Source organism: Lycium ferocissimum, chromosome 12 (assembly GCF_029784015.1).
Source record: "Lycium ferocissimum isolate CSIRO_LF1 chromosome 12, AGI_CSIRO_Lferr_CH_V1, whole genome shotgun sequence".
Taxonomy (NCBI): domain Eukaryota; kingdom Viridiplantae; phylum Streptophyta; class Magnoliopsida; order Solanales; family Solanaceae; genus Lycium; species Lycium ferocissimum.
In genome coordinates, this window is record NC_081353.1 from 41,059,892 (window position 1) to 41,073,273 (window position 13,382).

Sequence of the window (13,382 nt, forward strand, 5' to 3'; positions counted from 1 at the left end):
AACTGATATATATACCAGATTTGAAAGGTTGCAATTCCATTTTTGTGAGTACCAATTTAGTAATTGTAATTTTATTCTGATTCAGAATTCAAATCTCACCAAAAATACTGTACTTATATTAACAAATTTATTAAAATTACACATATTTTTAAAAATCCAAAATTCATAAAATTAAAATTTTAAACCCGCCCTTAACTAAAAGGATTCTATTCCTAAGGGGTCGTTTGATACAATGGATAGGGGAAAATAGTTTTGGGATAAAAGTTTAATCTTAGATCTCATCTCTGTTTGGTTATGAATCTTGGAATAAGTTATCCCGAAATTTAAAATAGCAGGCATAATTTATCTCCCTGACAAAGGGTGGAATAATAGTTCCAAGATTAAACAATGAAAATAACAAAAATAGTCCTGGCATGTTATTTTTAATACAACAAACCAAACAATCAATTAGATATAATACTACTAGAATAACTTATCCAACTTAACTAATCCTAGCATAATTTTCTTCAAAACAAAGGACCCCTAAAACTCAAAACGCAATACCTTCTTCCACATATTTGAGCCTTTTCCGTTTTAGATTTACCAGGAGATATATGTGCAGATTGAAGTGATAGCATTCACAAATAATAGAATAAATTGTGTATGGTATTGAAATAATCGCATTCTCATATCACTTCGAAAGAGCCCCATACTTCATCGTATTCTCCTCAGTCCTCCCTTCAATCTTTTTTGCTACATTATGTCAAATGCACTCTAGTTATTAGCTACTATACCCATTTTTGTTATTTAATTTCGTTTTGATGGCTTGGAAATGCAACTCATATATTCTACCCTTCTGTCTTTTAAACTGAACTTTAATACAAGTATTCTAGTTAAACAAAACAAGAAAAGGTATCAATCGTCGTGATTAACGACGATGCATGTGGAACACATTCAAACACGAATATTCTCTAGTTTGGGACTATCGTGATTAACGATGTCAAGTATTTCTAAGAAACGAATATTATATTCTCGTTTGCTGTTTGGGACGTGGCAGCTTTAAGAGCTATTCTTTTGTCTAAAGTTTTTATGCACTTAGTGGTCGTTTGGTGCATGGCCAAAATTATCCGGGATTATAATCCCGACTAATTTATCCCATATCTTATATTTTATACCATCTAGGAGATGGTATAAAATAGTCTCAGGATAAGTAGTATAAGAAGGTATATCCCAGCTTATATCATGGGATGCATTTTATACTTTGTTTGGTACAAGGTATAAATTTATCCCAGGATAAATTTATACTTTCTACCAAACATGGTATAAAAATTAGTGTTGGGATATCCCAGCTTATACCTTCTACCAAACGACTTTTTAGTACTTTATGCTTTCATGTATGAAATATAATTATAATACATAGCGAATTAATTAAATATACAAAGTAATACGATGGAGCTACTATCAAGTGAAAACATAGTTAACTAACGAAGGTCGATCAAGCTTTTAAAATTAACTTATTTTGAAAAGTGCTTTTAAGCTTTTGTTGGTGATAAATAGTTTTTGTTTGATCAATTAATTTAAAAAATAATTAGTATCTGATCAAGCTTTTAAACAGTGTTTCTAAATATATTTTCTCAAAAGTGTTTTTTAGGAAAAAATATTTTTTTAGCTTCTGAAAAAGAAGTTGATGATACTCTCCAGAAGTACTTATTTTCTTCCAAAAATTAAGTCAAACACCCACTTTTTAAAAATAAACACTTTTGATCTCCTAAAACTTGATCAAACAGGCTATAAAAAAATTAGGAGATTACCAATTAATGTTGTATAAAAAATTTAATCCATTATGATTTAAGTGACCTAATGGTGTAAAACTTTTGTCCCTTGAGGATGCACAAAATTTTTTTCCCTTGTGGATGCATAAAACTTATACTTAAAAAAAACGGATAGTACTGTACTTGTATTAAGAAATTTATTGCATAAATCTTTTACAAAGCGATATATATACCGGTTGAAAGGTTGCAATTCCATTTTTGTGAGTACCAATTCGTAATTGTAATTTTATTACGATTAATTCAAATCTCACCAAAAATCTTGTACTTATATTAACAAATTTATTAAAATTACACATATTTTTAAAAATCCAAAATTCATAAAATTAAAATTTTAAACCCGCCCTTAACTAAAAGGATTCTATTCCTAAGGGGTCGTTTGATACAATGGATAAGGAAAAATAGTTTTGGGATAAAAGTTTAGTACCGTCTCATCTCTAGTTTGGTTATGAATCTTGGAATAAGTTATCCCGAAATTTAAAATAGCACCGGCATAATTTATCTCCGGCAAAGGGTGGAATAATAGTTCCAAGATTAAACAATGAAAATAACAAAAATAGTCCTGGCATGTTATTTTTAATACAACAAACCAAACAATCAATTAGATATAATACTACTAGAATAACTTATCCAACTTAACTAATCCTAGCATAATTTTCTTCAAAAAAAAGGACCCCTAAAACTCAAACGCAATACCTTCTTCCACAAATTTCAAAGTAGGTATGTTGGCGTGAGAATGGAGAAAACAAAAAGAAAAGTGAAAGTTGCATGTAGTAGCTAAAAAGTTTGGAACTATCTGTACCTTTCCATCCTTTATAAACTACTATATATGTATGTTATGTTATCTCGCTAGCACATATTAATCAAAAAAAATTTACTCAAATAAATACGATGAATGCAATATCAGTGAAAGCTGGGTATGAGCCCGCCAACAAAGAAAGCAACAATGGCCGGGTTTCCGGCGGCGCAAGTGTAACCTTCAACGCCGGCGACTTTAAGCTACGTGCTTCTATGACTGATGCTACTGTAGTCAATGCTTCAAGCTTAAACGGCTTAGCTTTAGCTATCGAAAAACCTGACTCATTTATTTTAGGCTACAAGGTCTCCGAAAAAGAATCCAAACCCCAAAAGGTGCCGTTAATATCTTATTCATTTGTATTTTTAGTAATTACTTTTTAAGGCTACGGGATAATTTTTTTTTTTTTCCCTCATCGGTCATGTCTGATTCGTTTACAAAAATAGTCAAACTTTTTTTTCTTTAAAAGTCAAGCAGATATTTTTTTTAGAAAAGAACAAGATAACCCACTAGAAAAAAAAAATTACCTTGTGACTTTAAAAAAACTAAGTCTGCTAAAAATTGGGTAGACTCGTTTTTTTTTTTCTTTTCAAAACCACGTGACGTTTCTTAATTAAAAGATTAGCTAAATTATTTAAAAAAATAATCAGGCAGCGAAAAGGGCATATATATATTTGTACCATTTGTGTAACGACAGAGGTATATTTGCATTATTTGTGTAACGACAGGGTATATATGCTCCACTTTTTAAACGAGTGGTAGATCTACTCTAACTCGCAAAGTTGAAGGGTATATTTGCACCTTTGGCCTCTTTTTTTTTTTTTTTTTTTTTTTTTTTTGGCTAGAACGCATAGTTCTGATTTTAGTGAAAAAAGTGATAGTTACGTGATCATCTATGAAATTTACCTTGTAAAATGCCTGTTACAAATACGCTATGTTGTGTTTCAAATTACTGTTAGTTCACGAATTCAAGCAACAAATAGTTAAATCTCCATGGATAGTGGCACTAAAATCACTCGCCACTTACAATATTTATATACTCCATCTGTCTCAATTTAGGTGACACTTTTCACTTCTCGAAAGTCAAATAGGAAATTTTTTTTACTGTAATTTATTTGTACGCCCTTTAAACATTTTAAATTCTAATTCTTGTGACTTATCACACTTTTTATCTAGTTTATAGACATTTAAATTATTTTTCAAAGATTCTATGTTCAAATTCACATCAAAATAAAGAAGTTTGACTCTCGGAATCATGTCACATAAATTCGGGGAGGAGTATTTGCTTAACACTCAGTATGATTAACTATTTTTTTTCGGCAACAAGACTACTCTGCTACTTCACAAGAAATTGAACAAAACATTGCTGAATTAGCTTATTTTTTCAGTGTACTAATTGAAGTATTTTGAAAATCTGAAATGCTTTCTTAACAGGTGGAGAGAAAATGCAAGGAGTCCTCCTTTTTTGTTTAGTACCAACATTTTTGTCCGTTTTGTTTAGAATTTGTCTCGACTATTATTTACAATTGCTTTAGAACTTTTGTGATTCCAGGACTTCAGCTTTCAATTTATGAACTCAATTAAGGTTATGGAGAAGCCGTTGAATTTGAAGTACACTCACAATAAGCCCCTTCACAATATAGGAGATAGCAAAACAATATTGGATGGGACATTAGTGTTTAATTCTGCAAACAATGTGTCGGCCAATCATGAGCTAGGTTCGGGAGATTGTAAACTGAAGTACAGTTATGTTCATGGAGGACTCACTACTCTCGAGCCGAGCTATGATACGAAAAATAAATCTTGGGATTTGGCAGTGTCACGTAAAGTTTATGGGGATCATGTATGCAAGGCCACGTATCAGATGAAGAGTAATGTTTTGGGGCTTGAATGGTCGAGCACTTCTAAGCTAGATGGATCTTTTAAGGTAAGTATTGTTTTGTTGTGTGAGTTATATTGTTGTTATAGACCTGAATAGAGCGCAATGAATAAAAATGATTTATTTAAACTAACACGACATAATTGATTGATTCATCAGTATCTTCTTGGCCGCCTTATTTAAGTGAGTAATAGAAGTAGCTATATATGAGTTATTCAACGCCTCCTCTTCCAGACTTATATCGTGAGTTGAAAACATGCACTAGTTTATGTTGAGTGGTTGAGTTGGGTTTGTTTTTCTCAATCTTGTTTTCTCCTATGTTATGTATGTGATGACAATATTAACGTAGTTAACTTAAAGTGGTTCATATCATGTTTGTGCGGTGTAAATTATACCAGTAAATACCCAAAAACATAACTTTGATTTGTCGTTGACAAATCTGGTTGGTGTCTTCTAGTTTATGACTTAAACAAATCTGTTACTGACATGTTCTCTTTATTTGATCTTTGGATTGTTTGTGAAGCTAGCATCTAAAATATACGATATACATTTTATTTTTCATGCCGTTGTTTGTTGTTTATCTCCATGCAGAGAGACTCTGACACTAAGTTATTCTTGCCTCCAGGTTTCTGCATCTCTCAGTTTGGCTGATAAGACACTTCCAAAGTTAGCTGCGGAGAGTTCGTTGAACTTTGACATATGATTTTCTGCAATTATTGACTTCATATGATGGTTGTAATAACTAGTGAACCTGTTTAGTGTTTCATGACAACTCAAAAATTTATGGTCAACATTTGCCAGTACATTATACTCCAGAACTTTAGATTTCTTTGTTGTTTAATGCCTTGAGTATTCAACAATGATTCACATGAAATTGTTCTGCCCCTTCTCCTTTCCTGTTGCACTCTCATTATATTTGCTTCATGTTTGCTTTACGCTCTATCAAATTCTTCTGGTTAAAGAATTTCTTTATAATTGTTCTGGAACAATTAGGAGTTTTTTTCCAGAGAAATGTGTGATTCTTCTTCTGGCAGTGACATGCTTGTTCCCACTTATTGCAACACCCCGTGCCTTTAACCTAAGCTTTGACCATGATCCTAGACTTAGAAAATCAGATAAAGGATGTGAGAATTGGAATTTCCCTGTTCAGTTGTAAGATGGGGGTTTACGCCCATGAACAGTGATCGTATTTCAGTATACGGGCCGTAAATCAAGTCGTAAACTGGTACCAAGGATTTCTGAGCATTCTGGAATTTGACATTTGAATGTTACATTGTTAAATACGGATCGTATTTCAAAATACAGCCCGTATTTCAAAACATATTTGGAATTTGGGAAAACTTCCTTGATGAAAGTTGTAGAGCTTTGAAATACCTTTCCAATGATATATTATGGGGGTCAAACGGACATCTGTGCAAAGAGTTATGACCATTTTACTGTAGATACGCAGTGCAGTCCATACGGAATACTACGGTATTTTACGGCTTTTTTTGCTAGACGTAAGCGCAATTTTCCAGAACACTATATATTCGTCCATATCAGTTCAAATCATTATTTTTCATTCCTTCAAGCCCTAGAACGACCTCCTACCCTCTTCCATCATCAAAAATACTAAGGTAAGCTTACTCTATTTATTCCAAGTCAATTCTAATACATATCTTTGTAATCTAAACAAGAAATCATCATTCCTAAAACTAGGGTTTTCAAGAAAACCCATCTCAAGATTCAAGAATTCAAGATTTTGGAAATCTCTTCAAAGCTCAAGTCTTTAATTCAAGTTTTGGAGCGACTAAGGTATATAGAGTTACTATCTACGTGTGGGAATATCATTTTCTTCCCCACCATCATAGTCCATAAATTACGATTCTCTACGAAAACTAGGGTTTCTATACCATGCTCATAATAACCCTAGGTCCATGTCCATGATTATATTATGTATGAATTGTTATAATTCCATCATTGAGTTCTTAATATTTCTTTATGATTATTATGAATACGTACGTAATCTATGAAAAACCCATATATCCCATTCCATGGGTTCATGCATGCTAGTTTATGATATATTATGCTATTTTCAAGAAAATACTATACATGTTTTACAAGTTCATGCAAGCAAGCTATAATTCATGATATCCATATACAAGCAAGTTATATTCATGAAAATCATGGGCAATAAGTGCCACTTATTTTACATGTTCATGTTTTTGGGAGTTGCTTTAATTACCGAGGAGGGCTTGAATAGCACCGAAACTACGTAGCCACCGTAGGATGAGGATCGCTCCACCCATGTCCGTATGACGATCTCTCATAATGACCGGATCCTTTCATAATATTATTAAACCTCGTGTCCCGGGCAAGGTATGAGTATTCCCCGGTAGGACGCAAGTACCGGACTATGTTATCGGTTATATTCTTCGCTCTCCCCACTACTCGCGATACTTTACGCGTGATGTATATGTATATGTACTCATGTCCATGATCATGTTTTCGGTTTCGGTTCTTATCATGTTGATTCATGTCCATGTTATTTCTTTCGGTTGCTTTACATACCGGTACATTCGGTAATGTGCTAACGTCCCTTTTATTGCCGGGGGCTGCATTTCACGATGCGGGTACGTATTTACGGTGGTGCATGATCGCTCGGTGATTTGCTCGTATCGACTCATGGGTGAGCCCCCATCTCATTCGGGGTTTAGTCGGTTATCTTTATTTTACTAGTCATGCATTTAAAGGTATGTTGGGGGGCTTGTCAGCCAAGTACATTTTCCGGTCAAGATTCATGATTAGATGTTTCATAACTAGTCGGTTTAGTTATGTTAGACATGCAAGGTGTTTAGCCATCTTTGGTTCAACTCATGTTATTTCCGCATTTGTGATTTAAACAAGTATTTCATTAAATTATTATGACATCTCATGTTTTATAAAATCTCATCACGTTCATGCTATATTTCCGCTCATGTATGCCTCATGATGATTCAGCAAGCTATGTGGTTCGCTCGTGTCACGACCCAACCCCGTAGGCCTCGACTAGTGCCCGAGTTGGGCACCCGGACATACCCATTAACCAGAAACAGCGTGCAACTAACTTATACATATACAAAGGTCAGACGTCGGACCATAGTGGTATAACGAGATCTTATACATACGAAAAGTGATACGTCGCCCCCCCGTCTGTCACAAACATATATATATATATATACATATATGTTGTCCCAACTTTCGTGAGATGATATCGCACGTAAGCCCGGCAAGGGGCGTCATAATATAGGGACGCCCGAACACAAATCACACGAGACGGGCGAACGAACTACCCATAACCCACACATGTGTCTACGGACCTCTAAGATTAATAACGAGAATCATATGACGGGACGGGGCCCCGCCGTACCCATGAATAGACATATACATATGCATCGGAAGAAGTACGTACCAAAACATAGGCTCGAACAAGGGAGCGCTCCAAAATATAGGCGAATGGAAATCCTAGGTGGCGGATCACCAAAACGAGTATACGTACTGCGGCAAAACGCATGACCCCGAAGAAAGGGGTACGAAATATGCGAGTATGTAAAGCATGAAGCGATGTAACGGATCATAATCGGAACAAAAAGTATAGAAAATAAGTACAAAATCCAGAATACCAAAATGCTTACGGATTAAAACACAAATCATGCATGGGGCTCAGGGAATATGGTCGCCCACCCGTCATTGGCGCCATAACATAACATAACACCAGAGGATTTCATATCTCCGTAACCCAACATATCTCCATAACACATCATAACGCCATAACACATCATAACACCAAAATATATATACGGAACCGACCTCTAGCGAGGAGCTCGGCGAACCATAACACATCATACTCCGAATATATCATAGTGTGTGCATGACTACGCAACCGGCCCGGACTTGGCGAAAGATACAACGGGATGCACGGCAGTGGTCGTGAGTAACCATATGCATAAAAATCATCATTACGGACTCAATAGATAAGTAGACTAGCCATGCTCTGGGGTCGGAAGATAGCCATACTAAGTTCTTTCAAAGTCGTCGAGAACTATACAAAGGAAAGTCGCGGGGACCACGGACAAGTATCAACCCAATCCGGGCCCGCCTATGAAAGTTAGAGTCATTATACGCTACGGAGTAACCTTCTACGAGCATACGAGGCGATCCGGTTCTCTACGAAAGTTACTGACCATTATTAGACATAGAATCCTTTAAGAACAAAAAAAAAATCTTTATGCAACATTTGAAATCCAATCATACCAAAAACATAAGGACCATAATTCTCTACATTAAGAATGCCAACATTAAGAGGTGAATAAGAATCGTGAGACATGCTCGGATCGCTGAATGAGAGTTACCCCGAGGCTCGTGTCATAGCCTACTTACAACTAAGACATGCCAAAAGAAAGAAAGGTTAGGCTTTACATACCTCGTCCGCTTCCTAAGCTAATCCGAACTTAAGTCCCGGCTCCCCAAGATCTACAACAATGTCGTTAGACACCAAACATTAGTCATAAGCACTTAGGAATCCAATCCCAAGCTAGCACTTTATCTATAGAAATTTGGGCAGCATTTCCCCTGTAAATTCAACAACTCCGAGAATTCAACTCGGCCCAATCTTCAACAACAATACCAACAACCATACTAACAACATCAACGAGTAATTCAAAATGTATTCTAACATTAGTAATTCCTTTCCATATAATTCGACGGCATTTCATTTACATTCAAATCAACCGCATACAATCAAACCAACACCAATGCTCACACATTCAAGTACTAATCCGAAACCATTCAAACAAGACCCAAGAACACTTCAAACAATCCACATACTATTCAAACAACCCAACCAATATACCACCTAACCCGAAACCTCCAATTTCAATAGGAACAACAACAACACATTTCTTTCTTCCAAATTCATGAACTACACCAACATTCCACACGTTAACAACATTATCCTCTTAAATACAAGAAACTATATTAGAATCACATTAGTTCCTAAATCACCCCACAACAATTACAACTTGACTTGAATCATTAAACTTTCATTATCATCATAGAATCCACAACAACAACAACCAAAAATACTAAATAAAATTAGTTCATCACTCCTACACAACACACCACCCACACGGCCTCACCAAGACACATCATTTCATGAATTTCATCCATTTCTACATACTACGGCATACACAAACCATCCATAACACATGTAAAAGAGGATTGAACCTTATCTTTTCCACTTAGTTCTTCAACTTGGCTAAGGTTGTGCTTGCAAGAATGAATGGTTGGCTTACTCCAACAACCACTCCATGTTAATAAGGACCTTCCAATGAGTTGAAAAGCTAGAAGAAATTATTTTTTTCTTGATCAATTCTTGAAGCACCATGTTCGGCCACCATGGCCGAATGTTGCTCTTCATTTTTCTCCAAGCTTCTCAAGTTTTCTAAGGTTGAAAAGATGACTAATAAGTCTTGCTTGGTCATCTATTGTGTACATATAAGGTTCATCCATGTGTACCATGGCCCACACATGGCTTGGATGAATTAAAATTTGCCAAGCCATGGGTGGAAACCACCCATATACCACACGGCCAACTTGGCCCTTTTTCATGAATTGTCAACTTTCCATAATTCACTTTTAACCCCAACTTTTCCTTAATATTCCATACCAATAAAATCATAAGCAACTTATGCCTTAAAACAAAATCGGAGGTCAAAAGTCTCAACCTCGTATTCCGGAATAGTCTTGTCCTTAACTTTTCATGGTTAGCTCGGAATGTCCCAATGCACAAATACGGGATATAACAGCTCGGTCACATGCAGTATGGCACCGAGTGCCGTGTTTCGCCCAGGCCATAGTTCGGGGCGTGACAAAGCTTGATACCAGAGCCATAGGTTCAAGTGTCTTAGGGAGTCTATGAAACCGTGTCCAGTGGGGTCACTTTTATATGTGTATGGCGCCCACACATATAAACAGTTGACCACCAAGACATTTAAGATTGTCTCACTTCTTTCAACTCTAGATCGTGCAATAGAGTTATGTTCTTAGAAATCACTCGGACTCGTATGTTGTTTCCCACTGAATACGCCACGTCTCAATGGATGAGAAAGATATAAATCTAATCATTATCGATGTGTTTCTTTCAGATGGAGTCATCAGGAATTATTCTAATTCGTGCCATGAAGCTTAGAGCAGTAAGTAATATTCTTTTTCCATTGAATTCTAAACGTATCAAATGTGTAAGCGGCAAGAAGGAAATTCGAGACCCAAGACTTGCCAAGTTGTGCATGGTGTGTTTATCAGATGTTAGTACCATTTGAAAGACAAATTTCGGTATGGTAGCACACGTAGGTTATATACCCTATAGGGTAAGTTTATTTGGACTCTTTGACCATGAAGCTATAGTATAAGGGTGATGGTTCATATTTAAGACCCCACGAGGTAGCATGTTATGAAGTTAACCGTAGCAGGGGAATAGCCTAAGAGCCAACCACTTGTAATACTAGAAAGTCTCGACTTTTTTCAAGGATATATATATATTGCCATATGATCTGTGCACATTACTAGGAAAGGACTGATGCGATAAGAAAACCATGAGCAGACGATATTGAATTTTTTTTAGTATTAGTTTCAAATTGTTTCAGCTTATTCAGATCAGACCTAGAGAGTATGACGTGAGTAAGTTACTACAAGAAGCAGGTATTACCATGAGATGAAAGATATGATTATTCCCTCTTAGGTTACGTGATTAAGTATTTATCCCTGATGTGTATAGTATGATATAATTTTGAAAGTGTATAGGGAGTTTGGGGTTAGTTGTTCCAATTTCTCGTTTGAGACAGATGAAATTTCCCAAAGTGTGATCTATGTCTATATTCAGAAAGATAGTATACAATCCAGAATAGAGTCAGATAAGGAGGAAAAGTTAGAAATAACCTTATGCTTCACTTTAGTACTTAGAGAAGAATTAGAGAATATGATGCCAGCAAGTGGTTAACAGAAGCATAGTAAGTAAGTTTAAATAGATGCAGTGAATTAGAAATTTTCAGCAGAATTAGTAGAAGTATGATTTGAGTTACTTAGTCAAGTTAGCACTACTAAGTGGGTAACTGTACAATACACCGAAGGCTTGTTAGAACCCAAAATGGTTTAAGTTAAATTTGAGGTATAGAAATTGGTGAAAGAAGAAAACCATCTAAGCGATGAAGAGAGCAAGCTACAAAGAAGAGCCTTTAAGAGTTATCGGAAAAGAGTTTTCCCAAGATTGACAAAGCTAGTATGCCGATTATGTACATTAGAAACCCGTTCATTTAAGTAATACAGCTTTTCCGATGAAGTAAGACTTGCTTTAAGTAAGCGAAGAAATGAGTCTTCGGTATTTTAGAGGAAATTAGCGTAAACCACTAGATGAGACCACCTATCGCTAACTCGAGAGATCATGTGCTTTAAACGTCGAACTTTTGAACTAAGGGGAGATCGTGCGATAAGGGGCCGATATAGATTATATGTTTTGTAAGTTGATAGGTTAAGGAGATTATGTCAGAGGATCACAATTTCATATAGCCAAGATAAGGTGCGTAGAATGCGATTTTTGTCATGCCAGTTGAGATCAAGTACTAGGTAATTATGTTATGAGATGAAGTTCTAGATCGAATAGCGGCTTTTAAAGGTATAACGGTTCCAATTCCAGAGTAATTCATGTACTATGTGGTACCAATGCCCAGACGTACTCTACTCGTGCCTTTCGTACCCATATCATGCCCATGTTAGAGCTTAACACTCCACATTTAAGATACAAGAATTAAGACTACACACGATAGTAAGCTATGCAAAGGAATATCCTTTCATGTTCCGCACATCAGGTTGTGCTCATGTCTAAAGTTACCACACTCATGTCCCACGTATTTATAGTGCTTTAATACTCATTCCCATGTTCTATCATCTAAGTGATTTTCGAGTCTGATGATAATCTTGACCCCTATGATTATGTTATCTATGTTACCACATACTCGTGCCCTGTTACGCCCTATTTTGAACTGGGTCCAAGATAGTTTGCAACTTTCCGGTTATTCTAACTGGGTTAAAAGGGTTAGAGTCGCCACCTAATCTTTAAGGAAAAATAGGAAACCTATATGTATTTGTATGTCTACTCCATTTTTAGTCCACGAAACATACGAGATTCTAGATAAGGGTTTTATTTACCCCGAGGAAGGTATTAAGCATCCTCGGAGCCTCGTCCAAGACAAATCCTTAGACTTAGTTTAACCGAACACTGAGGGGATTATCTATCCGTTTATTATTATTATTACTGTCTTCAAAATGTTATGACTTCATGAAAAGCTACACTAGGTGATAATATACTAAGTATATACGGTGTATAAAAATGTATTTATATCAAGTATCAAGTATCCATAAAGAATGTATAGTAAAAAAGAATATATAAAAGAGAATGTACCTCGTAAGATAAAAGTATAGTCTGTTAGTACAAAGAGTGTATATATATGTTAGTGTAAAGAACGTGTAACTATATTAAGAATATAAAAAAATGTGAGACTATGTAAAAAATAAATATATCAAGGATATGAAGAATGTGCGTCTATGTATAAAGAATGTATGTATATCAAACATATAAAGAACATATTTCAAGTGTAAAAGAGTGTACATCAAACCTAAAATGTATAAAGAATTGTATAACTAGGTATATTAGTGCATAAAGAATGTAAAAATAATTTACGAATATTCATTGGTGTAAAAATTTTATATAACGAAATTATTCGAAAAGTGAAGTTTATTTGATTTGTTTCTATCGTTTAGTTAAAAAGAGTGTTTGTTTAATGAATATCCTATCAAAAGAATAAGGAACAAAATAATTGTAAAAAGT

At 35.3% G+C, this 13,382-nt stretch overlaps 1 protein-coding gene across 1 annotated transcript; it reads left to right on the plus strand.

Annotated features, from left to right (window-relative positions):
* The first annotated feature begins 2,684 nt into the window (after positions 1-2,684).
* On the plus strand, positions 2,685-5,387 carry LOC132039318 (outer envelope pore protein 24, chloroplastic-like). The gene is made up of 3 exons (XM_059429822.1): positions 2,685-2,963; positions 4,157-4,531; positions 5,109-5,387. The coding sequence occupies exons 1-3, from the start codon at positions 2,700-2,702 to the stop codon at positions 5,184-5,186; spliced, it is 717 nt and encodes a 238-aa protein (XP_059285805.1). The 5' UTR covers positions 2,685-2,699; the 3' UTR covers positions 5,187-5,387.
* The last annotated feature ends 7,995 nt before the right edge of the window (positions 5,388-13,382 follow it).

What these genes read in the sequence shown, in the direction of transcription:
- LOC132039318 (XM_059429822.1), top strand. Translation starts at nt 2,700, where the DNA reads ATGAATGCAATATCAGTGAAAGCTGGGTATGAGCCCGCCAACAAAGAA. An exon ending in CGTTAATATCTTATTCATTT is followed by an intron (nt 2,964 to 4,156) that starts GTATTTTTAGTA and finishes TTGTGATTCCAG; the next exon opens with GACTTCAGCTTTCAATTTAT. An exon ending in AGCTAGATGGATCTTTTAAG is followed by an intron (nt 4,532 to 5,108) that starts GTAAGTATTGTT and finishes TCTTGCCTCCAG; the next exon opens with GTTTCTGCATCTCTCAGTTT.